The sequence below is a fragment of the Thermobia domestica genome, chromosome 10 (assembly GCF_964235325.1).
Source record: "Thermobia domestica chromosome 10, izTheDome1.hap1.1, whole genome shotgun sequence".
NCBI lineage: Eukaryota > Metazoa > Arthropoda > Insecta > Zygentoma > Lepismatidae > Thermobia > Thermobia domestica.
The window spans coordinates 164555687-164569477 of NC_137463.1; the positions used below are offsets into that span (position 1 = coordinate 164555687).

The 13791-nt window shown below is 35.7% G+C and overlaps 1 protein-coding gene across 2 annotated transcripts in view; it reads right to left on the reverse strand.

The window, feature by feature from the left end:
• tefu (Serine/threonine-protein kinase tefu) overlaps window positions 1-13791 on the reverse strand; it is a 183056-nt gene that overhangs the window by 62312 nt on the left and 106953 nt on the right. For both annotated transcript variants that reach the window (XM_081728713.1, XM_081728714.1), the window contains 2 exons: window positions 9389-9533; window positions 5160-5311 (listed from right to left, as the gene is read on the reverse strand). In XM_081728713.1, coding sequence (XP_081584839.1) covers window positions 5160-5311; window positions 9389-9533 — 297 coding nt within the window. The remainder of the gene's footprint in view (window positions 1-5159; window positions 5312-9388; window positions 9534-13791) is intronic.

Consider the following 13791-nt stretch of genomic DNA (forward strand, 5'->3'; position numbering starts at 1 on the left):
GTGTTCTTTTCTCCCCCACCATTTCTAACACCCTCTCATTCGCTTTCTGCTCGACCCTATGTAATATATTAAAAATAATTAGGTAATACTTCTCTGCTATAATTCATTTGATTGAATTTCAAAATATAATTTTAAAAAAATCAAATGAAAGTTAAAATGTTATCTTGTCTGATATTTAAGGTAATGAAGTTTTCCCTTTCTAATTACTGTTAATTTTTATATTAACACTAGAAGCACGGACATTTTGAACCCCCTAGAAGCACGAAGCAGTCAAATTGACTGCTTTCGGTTTTTGACTAAGATAGAAAAGAATGGTAACAGAGGATGACTATTTTCTTGACATTCTCAATGAGATACATCTACAAGTAAGCCTAGAAAGCATATTACTTATTTTATTGTTTTTATTTATAAACACTAAGGGTATTAATATATAATATCAAAAATATTTATTAATATAATAAATTTAATATCAGTATTTCTAAAATAATGAAAGAAAAAATATTACTGTCACTCTTAGGTTTTAAATTTGATTGTAAAATAATATTTGCTGTGATATCTTTCGAAAATATCTTCTTAGGAGAAGATCATCACAAAGTCACCCACACTTGGAGCAAATAATTCGGTTTCGCATCTCTGCAGTACACATCTTCCACAAACATACTTTCGATACTTGTAGCATATGTCAGCTGTTTTATTTTCTTTTTTTATACAATCGTTTTTGACATTTTTTTCGGTTGCGTGTGGAAGCGCAGTGACATGGACAATCAAATCTTCGACCAATCGTTAGAGATATTATCTATCACCTACTAATTTTCTTTCCAGTAGCTTCTCTGTACATCTTCCAGGAATCAATACGCACAACTCGCTTTGTGTTTCTTCAACATTTGATCCACCATGTCTACACTAAACTTCATCTGATTCTAATATAATTATAGTTTCGTTTTATTTTTTCTTATAGTGTCCTGGAAATTGACACTGACTCACTCATGGAACTCAACACACAGACACTTTTGTTGCTTTTACATTTGTAGACAGCTAATTCATTACCAATCTCATCGCGATAAACACCACAGATATACAGGTCTTTCAGTTAGTTTCCTTGTTGTAAAGAAGTTATTACATTTGTCACTTTTATTCCTTTTCCAATAAAATGATTTATCAAACTAGACACTAGAATTTCACCTGTGTCGCAGCTTTATGTTACCAATAATTACCCAGATATGGAAAGCCATTGAGGGTAGACTGATTGTACGTCGGCTAGTAACCAGGGTACGTCGGCTAGTAAATTTATCGGGTTTATTTCGCATATATTGCAGAAATCGAACTCTGACTTTCGTAGGATAAACTTGCTAGTCAAGTTCACGTTGTCATGCGGTTTGTAATTTTTATGCCGTTTTCAATAAACTCATCCCACAGTTCCGACTCGATTGCGAATTTGTTCCCTTGACGTCATGCAGATTTTGTGCCTTTTCATCAAGTATCAAGTACCGTTTTATTTCACAGAACCTATCCCTACTCATTATTTTACTATAAATTGTGGCCCAGTTGATCTTTCGCACAAGAAACTACTGGGCAATGCCGAAACACCTTGATAAATAATAAGGCCCAAATTAGACTGTAGTTTTGAAAGAGTTAAAAGTCCATGTTGCTGACTGCAGTTGCCTATATGCTTCAGAAACAGCGCACTTTAGGATATGCCTCATCATAGATTTATCAAATAGTATACGAAAAGCACATTTTTCCTCAAACACTTACCACTTGGGAAAATTTGTCGGTGCTGGAACTTCGCGAACAATATTCTGCTTAGAAGTATGGCCAACGTCACTTTGCCCGAAATACAATTTTTCTACAATGTTCCATCTGGAGCAATAAAACAGTCACCACTACTGACGTTGTCATCTCCATCGCTGTCTTCCTCTCCTTCATCACTTGAATATAAAATGTTCTCTTCAGGTTCAAAATCACTCCAGTTTCCATACACTTCACTCGAATCCTCAGACTCATCTTATAAGAGATCATGTAACACTCGAAGTATTTCTTGAGTTCTCATCGTAAAATGTCAATGTACACGGTTCAGCTCAACCAACTCCAAGTGCACACTAACATGTAGATATTGGCCGCATGTATTTGAACTATTTTGTTTGTCGAACATAAAGCACAGAGATATCCCATAACACAATAAAAATAATGAAGTTATAGTTGGAACTATGTATGGCAATATACCTAATAAAACAATAAGTTATCTTAAATTGTTCTCTCTCAAATTACAATGAATAAAGGTTTCAATTCTTCCTTTGTCTAGAAAAAAGAAATATTTAATACTGCTATATGTAACTTACAAACAGAAAAACTGATTTCCTATACTCTCTATAAGGCAGTCAAAATGACTGCTTCGTGCTTCTAGGTATAACTGACAATAGCGCCCCTGTAAAAAGAAGCATAAACTTATTATTAATGCTATCAACAAGAGGGCACAAAAATATTAAAAGTCAATGATTTTCAGGACCTTAGCGAAAATATTATAGAAGTGATACGAAATTATATTTCTTAAAGCAGTCAAAATGACTGCTTCGTGCTTCTAGTGTTAACAGTAAATCTTTCGAATATATTCTTTATTGCTCCAAGCTTATCAGTTTGCATCCAAAAATCTCTTCACAACTACTTTTGGTCGTGCTTTCCTCTGTTCTTGAACGTATTCTTAGGTAGCTAAACTAACTAACTCTACGGTCTATGGAACCCGCAGGTTCAATACTGCATTCACAAAAGCTCTCCATTGACTTCTATCCTTAGCCAACTGGATCCAGTTTCTGCTTTATGTTCCTATTTCTGCGAGATCCATCTTAAGGGTCTTCACTACAGCGAAATTAAGCTACCGCTAATTATAGAGGTTTTCTGTAATATCTTCAAAACGAATAAAAATATTCGAAAAGTAGAAACGTAGTGAACTAGACAATACGATTTTTCATCTGATACCGTTATCACAACTCATCTATCTACTTTCGATTTGCAACTGTAGATAGATTTAGCATTTTTTGCGGGTTTTCTAAATAGCGGCATACCAAAAGCAGATAGGTGAATTGTGGTAAAGGTATCACATGTAAAATCGTATTGTCTAGTTCACTACATTTCTATTTTTCGAAAAAAATTATTTGTTTTGAAGATATTACAGAAAACCTCTAAAATTAGCGGTAGTTTAATTTCACTGTACTGAAGACCCTTAATATTGTCCTCCCATCTGCGCCTAGGTCTTCCTAATGGCCGATTTCCGATTGGTCTTCCAGTTAAGACTTTGAGAGCGTTCCTACTTTCTTCCATCCTGGCTACATGGCCTGAGCCTCCTAGATTTGATGACCCTAACAATGTTTGGTAAACCGTATAAATTACGTAATTCCTCGTTATGAAGTTTCCGCCATTCCCCATTCCCGTTCCTCTTGGGTCCGAAAATTCCTCTCAGGATCTTGTTCTCAAATACTTTCAATCTATGTTCTTCCCTCAGAGTAAGGGACCACGTTTCGCAACCATACAAAACAACAGGCATGATTATCGTTTTATATATTTTAAGCTTCAAATTCCTCGATAGAATTCGCGACGATCACATAAACCATTGATCACTACACGTTCAATTTCCTGACTCTCATACTTCACCATGAGTATGATGTGCAATAGCTTCATATTTTCCATTATTAGTAATTTATTGACTGAAAAGCCTCCTTAGCCCGCTACATTTCCATGCAAGAATAATAGCCCAACTTTTAACAGTCTCTACCCTAGGAACTTCTTTTGTGCAGTTGAATAGGTTTGATTTCATAAATAGAATCATGAATTATTTAACAAGGTCGTTTTTCATAACGATCAATCGATCCTCATGTTTGGAATCTCTAAAGAACGAGTTGGTATTCAATGACGACCATCTTTCAGAGAACCATTTCACGTATTTCATAAAGGGACATTTTTCTTCTTCCTACAGTTTCTACAGATTTTATCTTTGGAATACTTGCCTGCAGTAGAAATTTTATCTTGCTTCCTTGACTCTCCCTGACCATAATTCGTTTCCTTGTCATTCGTGCTTTTATACTCTGAATCCAACTGATGCCCACATTGGAGCATTTATTACGATCGCTACAGTAGATCCTCTGGTAAATTCAGCTGTTCCGTTTTTCAACCTACATCAACATCTTTCCAAATGTAGACTTAGACTCACGAATAAATGCTGACGTTCCATACATATCAAACTCGTAAATGGTATAATAACTTTAGTTTTCTCTGCATAAAACTCTGTTATTCGTAGAACGCACGTCTGCTGTACTAGTATCGCTACAAAATTTCCTGAAGGTACTAATCTCAATATCAGAATTCATTAACCATGGGAATTCCACCAATTACCGGGAAGTTAAAAATAAAGTTGTCTAGTTCATACTGGAGTTTAACTTATATATATATATACACAGAACTTTCAACTTAAATCGGAACCGGGTCTCCCACGACAAAGAAAGAAAGAAAACAAAAAACTGAAAAGTCACCCGTTCTGAATTTTCTCACATAATAACATCCTAGCCTTCATCATTTCTTGAAACTCCCTTTTCTAATATTACCTCATTGCTAAAAACCAAAAAAGAACTTTTTTATGTACCCGAAATCTGTGTGACCAGGATCCCATAGGAAGAACTTTTCTATGCATCCCTAAATTTTTGCTGCATTCTGAGTTCACTTTCTTAGCGTTATCATTGTTATTTTCAAGAAATCTTTTGACCATCTTCTCTTTCATATATTTCATTAAAGTCCCATTCATATATTTTTTTCTGCATACCTTTTTAATGAACTTGACTGGTATATTCTATCTCGATTGCCTTTCCATCCCTCACCTCGTATATATGATACTCTCTTTTATAATGTCAAATGCGCATATTTCTGCCACTTTAATGTGTCATATTTTTGCTTTACTTTAGCGACGTAGCCCTCTCATAAAAATATGTATGATTCGGATCAAATGTAACTAGCTACACACACACACACACGGTGGAATTAGAAACATTTTCATATGACTTTTCAAAACGATATGCCTTCTTTATATCAGCTGAATATTTTCTTTTCACTTTTATTATCAAGTTGATATTTGCTTCATGTAACAAATACATTAAGTAGTTATGGAAGTTATTTACCTTTGCTAGTTCTCCAAGACACTTTATATACTGGACACAAAGTTCAGTCCCATAATGGCGTTTCTCGAATCTTTGTATTTTAAATGCACTCAAAAGTTTCATACCACGTTGACCAAATATCACGTCCGTTCTTGCTGCATGGGCGAAAAAACCTTAAAAAGAGTAAAAGGTGGTAATACCGTAATATTAATACACCCAAATAGCTATAGAAAGTAAGAAACCTTCTAGTTTAGTTATATCTTTATTTTACTTTCTTGGAACTTGACTTAAAAGTAGAAAACAGAGCTCAACATTATTAGTACGGCATTAACGACATAAAATCGTTCATTTAACACTATGTAACAATATCATTCAGAAAACATGAGAGAAATCAAGTAAAAGAAATCTACTCCGCGAACAACTTCATATTTACGTTAAGGATTTATACTTCACCTCCTTTCTGTAACAATGGGAAACAGTTTAAAGTCAAGAGGTTTTAAGACTAATAATTCTAAACACTTAGTACTGGTCCTTCATTTGCAATGCGTGGTACAGAAGTAGTATATCATATTTTAAAGGGATACAATTGCAGAAACATAAAAAATGTGAACAAAAATTACGCACTTTAAAAATATATGTATTACATAATAATAGGTTTACATTTTAGCATTGAGTAATCATTCTACCTTCCAGATCACGCTTTGGCTGGAGATAATAAGCAACATGTTTGCATGCATTGTTGCCCAGTTTAATTACTATCTCCTTGAATTTTTGATGATCGCTTACTTCAATTAGCCTTTGATGACATATGAATGTAAACTTTCTTTAAGGTATCTTCAAAGAGAGAAACCTCTTCTTGTCAGGCCAAGAGAGAGCGGGTCGATCATTCCCTGGTTAGCGTCTTCCACGACAATTTTCTGCGAAGTCTTGTTTAATCTCACACACTACGAATACCGAGTGCATAATGATTTGGTAAAAAGGCTCGAATGAACCCATCAAAAGTATAATATTTGCTGGTTTCGAAAGCTTGTAAAATCAAAAGTATTTGAAACTACAGGTTGGGGTTTTCTATACAAGAACAACGGCTAGATGAGTTTTCAGAAATGGTGAAATATGGTTGGAGTTGAAAAGTCCTTCACGCCAATTTTTGGCTCGGAAAATCAAAAATTTTGAAATTTTGTCCTTAGATACTCCTACTACTTCTCAATAGAAACTGTAGATTTCATTTGGTGATTTGCACTGATGAATGATGTACAGGGTCTCAAAATCCTCTGAAACACTTGAAGATTATTTACAAACTTATTTACAAACTGTGTGTCTCATAAGATACACATATATTGTCGCACTGTGCTTTTCATTTTTTTCACAATTGCTACATATATAGAATAACTGTGAAAAAACTGAAAAGCAATGTGTCCCAATATCTGTATTTTAAACTAAGAATAAGTTTGTAAATAATCTTCAACTATAACTTTCTTTGATGTACAACCTTTTATTGTTTCTTTTAGACAGTTCACTAAATACTCCAATGTCTGCCATTGCAATATCGTACCTTTTTCTGCTCTCTTCATTGTTCCAGTCTTCTTCCTCCAACTAGCATTTTTTTTTTTTTTTTTTTTTTTAATGCTTAGTTTCATAATTTTAATTCGAGATACTCTCATTGCTTCACCTAATTGTTGACAGATTATATAGCTCTTTGAATGGGTGTGAAGGATTTTTCATTGTCATTGTTAACATCACTTTCCTTGTACTTGGATAGTTTTTTAATAGTACGAACTACACTGATTTTCCTGGTATAAGTTTTAACGATGTCCACTTTTCCATATATATATATATATAACATATATGAGTCACAACATGAGTTTTCAAATAAATGTTGGTATTTCTCCACATACTTTTTGTAATGATACGTGCAAATGTTATTTATTTCTTCAAGTCCAACTATTTTACCCCAAAAAGATTCTCGTCATTTATATCTGCTGCTGTCGTGGCAACTGATTGTCTGTAAGAATTATTTTCATAGGTTTCATTGACATAGAGAGCACTCCATATTATCCTGCGCAATTCTTAGTAGTAGCACAAACAATGAAACCTAACAAATACTAAGTACACAGAAACACTCAATGACATACGTACATTCCACAGCGGTTTACAACACACTGACTAGCTAGCTGCAACATATCTTGTTTTGGTTTGTCACATCTTGCACGAGCCTCAATGAGCATGTCTATGCCTTGAACGTGTTGACGTGCAAACAGCATACAAATAAGTATTTATACTAATTTTTCACATGAAGGATTTTCAACTTCAGCTATATTTCTTATTTCTGAACACCCCTGTAGCCATAGTTCTCGTGTAGAAAACTCAAACCTGTAGTTTTAAGTACTTCTGATTTTACAGGATTTCGAAATTGGCAAATTTTGTATTTTTCATGGCTTCATTCAAGATATTAAAAATCCCTTTTACCAAAATATTATCCAGCCATCATACATATATATTTCATGAAAGACCAGTATCTCTGCTACAGAGCAGTACAAACAGCAATTTTCTATCTTGTGTAGTAACCCTCAAGCAGCGTGTTTTCTATACCACTGCAAATCCTTATTTTCACGTACGGCAGTGAAGAAAAATGAGTCTAAATCCAAGAAGATGGCAGATGAAATATTCTGATAATCTTTCTCAGCACGTTACTAGTAAGGTAACCTTTGGTGAAAATATATAAAAAATAAAATTAAAAATATCTGATAGTGGAGCAATTCTCCCTTGACGATATGATGTGGAGTGACCCAAATACAGTTGTCTATAACCAATACCAGACACGGGAAACAATGATTTACCCATCCACATCGCTTATACTACCAAAGCAACTTAATTTTGAAGTTTATCACGCCATGTTTCAGCAAATTAACTCAAAAAGTCCAGCTGTATCGGCAGTCGTCGTATAAATTTGGGTTTCTGCGGTGAACAATATTGTGATACTTCATACAGTTTTTTCTTTCTCCCGCGGTCAATTGTTATGGCCTGTCATTTCTCTTCACGTCTAACAGGCTTCCTCTTTTATGAAAAGTTTCATTGAAGTTAGTGATAGTTAGGAACGAAAGTACAGTTGGGTTGACTTTGAGTTTTACGTCCCGTTCAGCAGCGAGGCTATATGAGACGTGGACCTACTGATTAACGTGGAATCCGAACTACATGAGCTCCCGCCGGGAATCGAACCCGGGTCTCCCACGCCAAAGGCGCGTACGCTAACCGCTTAGCCACGAAGGACCTCTGAACGAAAGTGCAGCTAGTGATTCTAGCTTCATCTGTCTTCCTCCTTCTTTATAATGGTTAGTAAGCGAGTAAAACTGAACAGATCATATATAAGCCTCAAGAACTTATTAGAAACTCAATTTTGATACGTTATTCACTGGCTGCCAGTCTTATCCATCCAAAACTGACTAGTATTACGCGCTACTTCTATAATAACATCGCTTGAAACATGATGCAGTTACTTCGCGTCACCCTGAATCCGATTTAAGTGAATCAGTGTAATAAATTGGGTCGATGCACAAGTTCGTGCAGTTTTCTTTTGGGTTGGCAACAATGCGGCGTGAAGCGATTTTTATTGTTATTCCGTTGTTTTACTGTAGTTTGGAGTTAGTGTGTTGTGAAACACAAGTTTTCTTGATTGTGAACGTATTATGTATATATTTCATACAAACTAATATGGAATGTCAAGTTGAGAAAAGTGATCATTTCCGTCACTCTTCGGGTTGAACCGAGGATCCAGTGCAGCAGAAGCTGCGAGAATAATTTGTGCAGTGTACGGGGATGAAGCAATTGCTGAAAGAATAGCACAGAAAAACTTCTCTTGACCAATGGATAACAGATTTCTTCCAGTCAAAACCAAAACAGTTCTGCAGGCGAGGCATTGAACTGCTACCTGAACGTTGGCAGGTCATAGATAGTGGAGGTGAATACATCACTGAGTGATTGTGAGTTAATGTGAGTGACAGTAAAATGTATGCAATGTATTGTTACACTCATAGAATATGTTAATGTTATGTCTATGTTGTATTTGAATTTGAATTAACAGAACAGCAGAATAAAAATAAAATATAAAACATAAGAACCGCACGAACTTATGCATCGATCCAACACTTAAGGTATTTTCTTGATTTATTTTTCTTCAAGATTTACTTAAGCGTAATAACAATGCACCTTATGTGCTAATGATGCTGATGATACCACACAATCTAAGTAATTACCTTGCAATAAACTCAATATTATGCATGTAGCTTCAGGGTGTTGGAACTTCTTCCTACACAAGTTTTGTATTATAACCGAAATGTGGTTCATATCCTCGATTTCAAGTTTCGGAGCGATCAATGCATGTTGTACAAAGTACACTGCCTGCAATAGAAAGCACAAGATTTATTAACGACAAACAACTCTTAAAAGTATGTTGTATAATATCATACTTAGTTATTTTCATTGTATAACTTTCTCAAAGAAAGGGGATAGAAGTGGGAAGAACTGAAATTACTATTTATATACTGTAACAAGACTTTTCCAATTCCAATATACTAGAGACATTGACCAGACAAAACATTATAAACCACCTATCTAATATATGATATGTCCACCTTTGGCTCGCAGGACAGCAGTAATGATGTCTTGGTAGGTGACAAGAGACATTACAAGTTATACAGGCAAGTCACTTAATTCCTGTAACTTCTACGGTGGTAGTGGGAGAGGAGATGGCCTTGGATCTGACGTTTAATGGCATTTCAAACAGGGTTGATATGTTTAAAACATGTTTAAAACGAAAGCTGTTGTTTCACTTAGTTTGTTTTAAACGTTTTAAACAAATTGTTTCTGTGGTTGGACATGTTTAAAACAACTAAAATATCAGACTGAAGAAGATAATTTAATTTTCTAACAAACAACCCATTCTCCGCAGGATTTGTGCAGGGAGTAAATTACAAGCAAAGTTATATTCTTATTATAACAGCAATTACTGAACGAAATTCTGTATATCAATGTGCGTATAACTAAACCAAATTCAAGTGAAATATTTGAACATTTCTTAATTTCCAAGAATAATGGAGGTTAAACACATATACACTGTTCTAAGATCCAAATTCACAAATTCAAAACTTGAGTATTTTTTGGTCACTATCATTTCCATAATAATTAACAGTTTTCATATCATAAGCTAGAAGAAATACTCTGGCAAATACAACACAACTCCTAGAAAAGAGTAGTGACTAGTCTACAAAGAGCGAATGACATATTTTAACTAAACAGTTTTCAAGATACATCTCTACCTGCAACATGGATAGCTAACAATGATTACTGTCTACGGAATAACAACATAACCTTTAGACGACCACCAGGGATTTTAACAAAATGGTAGAATTTCACATTCGGGGCTCTGATGACCCCCCTAATTATCACAGAGTCGTGATTTATACACACACCGTTGGAAAGCTTGTAGACTACAGATTCCAACAAGGTAACATTCGTGAAATTCCCGCCGTATTCGTAGAAAAAGAACAGACATAAATAAATCATTAAAAAATATGAAAATATTGACTTTGCAGAGTCCTGGCAATCCTTGCAGTCACCCTACACTGACAAAATAATGCTAATTTGTAGACAACATACTTGTGACAATAATCTAAGAGTTAGTAACCATTGCTGCCATTGCGTAATGAATTCGTTTAATGTAGGAAAAAATATGCGCAAAAAAACATTAATTGAATTAGACATTCTCTCCTCTCCTCCACCATAGTACCACGTCCATATGCAAATCATTTTTGCTGCACGCATGTATATGAACAAGAATTATGCTTCGAGACCACTTCAGTGAAATATATCTTGTCTTATATGGAACCGTCCTGAAAATAAATGTAAATTAGCCAAATTTGACCCCCTCTTCCTCTATAAACAACAAGCATACACACAGGTTACTACCATGTAGGAGACTACTTCATTGTTTCACATACCAATTTTTATGCATATACCATAAAGGGGGAAGGAATTGCCCCCAAAATCTGATGAAAAATTTAAAAAAAGAACTTCATCTTCCCTCTCTCGGCCGTACATACGTACCCCCCACATACATAAAATGCATACTGGCGGAAAGCTTCATCCTTCAAGAATACTTTGGTACTAAGTCATCTTTCTAGCTTAATTAGGGGCTGAGCTATTGATGTTTGTTGTAAAAATAAATGTAATTTACGTCAAAAAACTCAAACTCCAAAAATTGGCTAACTTTACCCCCTCCCTGCTCCCCCATATAAGCAAGAAGTAGAAATATACGATATTACCTTATAGTGGCCTACTTTATTGCTTCACGTACCAATTTTAATTAATCTATCCCCCCAAAAGGGTAATGGTCCCCAAAAAGCTGTTGAAAAAAAACACAATATTCACCCTCCTCCCACCGCCACGTGGTACCCCCGCATACATAAAATGCACACCGGCGGAAAGCTACATCCTTCAGGAATCAATTGGTACCAAAACCATCTTCCTGCCTTAATTAGGGACTGAGCCATTGAGGTTTAAAGCCCTGACACAGCAGTTGCGTCAATAAGCGTTTAAAGATTAAGAATGCAGAACGTAACACAAAGAAACTAAACTACATATCCGCGAACGGAGATCGGGAAAATCCCGGTTTCTTTCTCCGGAATTGAACATTTGGACGGATCGAGATTAGGGAAGTTCCCGAAATTTGATCTAGCGGTTGAATATAGATGGCAGCAATACCTGTGAGCGTCTAAAAATGTAATATATATGCCTATTTAGATTATTGAAAATAGAGTACTTTGTTTTAAACATAAAAAAGTTCTTTTTCTAAACTTTTTTTTTTTTTTTTTTTTTTTTTAACTGATTTCAAAGATGTGCGATTTGGTTTAAATACGGTGAGTTTGGAGAACATTGCAGCAATTGAAATTCATCACTGTGCTCCTCGAACCACTGCACCTTTAACGTTGGCCTTGTGACAAGGCTCATTATCCTGCTGAAAGATCCCATTGGAAATATGGCCTACATGAACGGGGAAGATGTTCATGAATGACCTGTCGATAGCTAGGAACAGTCATGGTGCCCTACACACGTAATATCAGGCCCATGGATGACCATGTGAAGGTTCCTCAAATCATAATGAAGCTACCAAGGGCATGTCGTCGTTCTACTGTGCATGCCTCGAGTAACTGTTCCCCTAGTCTGATACACCCATCGATGTGATGAAGCAGCATTGTGATTCATCTGACCACACAACGCTGTCCCATAGCTCGGCGGTATAATGACGACAGTCACGTGTCCATTCTAGTCAGAATCGGCGATGCCATGCAGTTAACACCAGTATATGTGTGGAACGTTGGCTGAGGAGGTCTCTATCTACTAGTGTACAGTGAACTGTGTGTTTGCGTACGGCCGAACTTTGCCCATTGTTAATCTGTTATAGTCTCCTGTTAATTAATTCTGCCACAATTTGCGTCCTATTCTGCTGTACCAATGACGTCCAACATTTTTAATATGTGGCCTCCCCGCTTCTTGTGGTTTGGTGTTGATTTCACCCTCCTTTTCCTATCTTTGAAAAATATTGACACACCGCAACTCACGAATATTCGACAAATTGCACTGTTTCCAAGATGCTCGTTCCCAGTCGTCTGGTCACTACAATCTGGTCCCAATCAAAGTCTAATATATTGTCAGCCTTCCTCATTCTACGCAAAAGCATCACACTGACTGATCAAGTGAGTTCTGTCACCGTGTAGCCAGAGGTTCTGATGTGTCCATTTCAGCTCAACGTCTTTGTTTGAAAAGTAGAGAGGAGTCATAATATTTTGGTTGGTGGATGTCTGTATATCTAACAGATGCTAAATTCAAGTCTTCTATGAGGATTTCCTGGGATACGGACAAAATCTCGCGGCCGGAACATCACCGCCCAAAATTTCGCGGACCAAAACATCGCCGTCCAAAATCCTCGCGAACCAAAATCTTGCTTGGCCAGAACCTTGCGGAATGAAACCTTTCCTTAAAATAATTTACCCAATGAGTTTCTTGATATGCAATTCCATATTACAATTAATAATAATAATAATAATAATAATAATAATAATAATAATAATAATAATAATAATAATAGAAGAAGAAGAAGATACAAAATATCGTGTGCGTTGGCTTTCTCGGAATATTCCCGTTTCCTACCACTTTCTTCATTCCATCATTTCATTTCCTACATCCTGATCATTTACGTCTCCTTTAACCTACAAGACATGATCAAGGGGTGTGAAAACTCAGAGATTATTTTATACTTTCATAAATATTATTCGATTTTGTTAGAATTTCCGAAGCTCACCGTCAAAGTGAAATAAAAACCATCCCATATATGTTGAAAATTTGATCGAGACCGATCTGGTGGTTCAAGACGTCACAAACGCAGCAACCACTTTCATTTTTATGTATTTTCAATGTCTCTCCTTCCCCTTTCCCTTCCCGTCAAAGTTAAATGAAAAAATCATCCCAGGATCTAACCTGATCTGTATGGCAAATTAGATCGAGATTGGTCTCGTGGTTTAAGAGTTACTAAGTTTAATTTATTTTTATATATCTCCCCCTCCCATTTGTTGTGCCGTCAAAGTGAAATTATAAAATACAT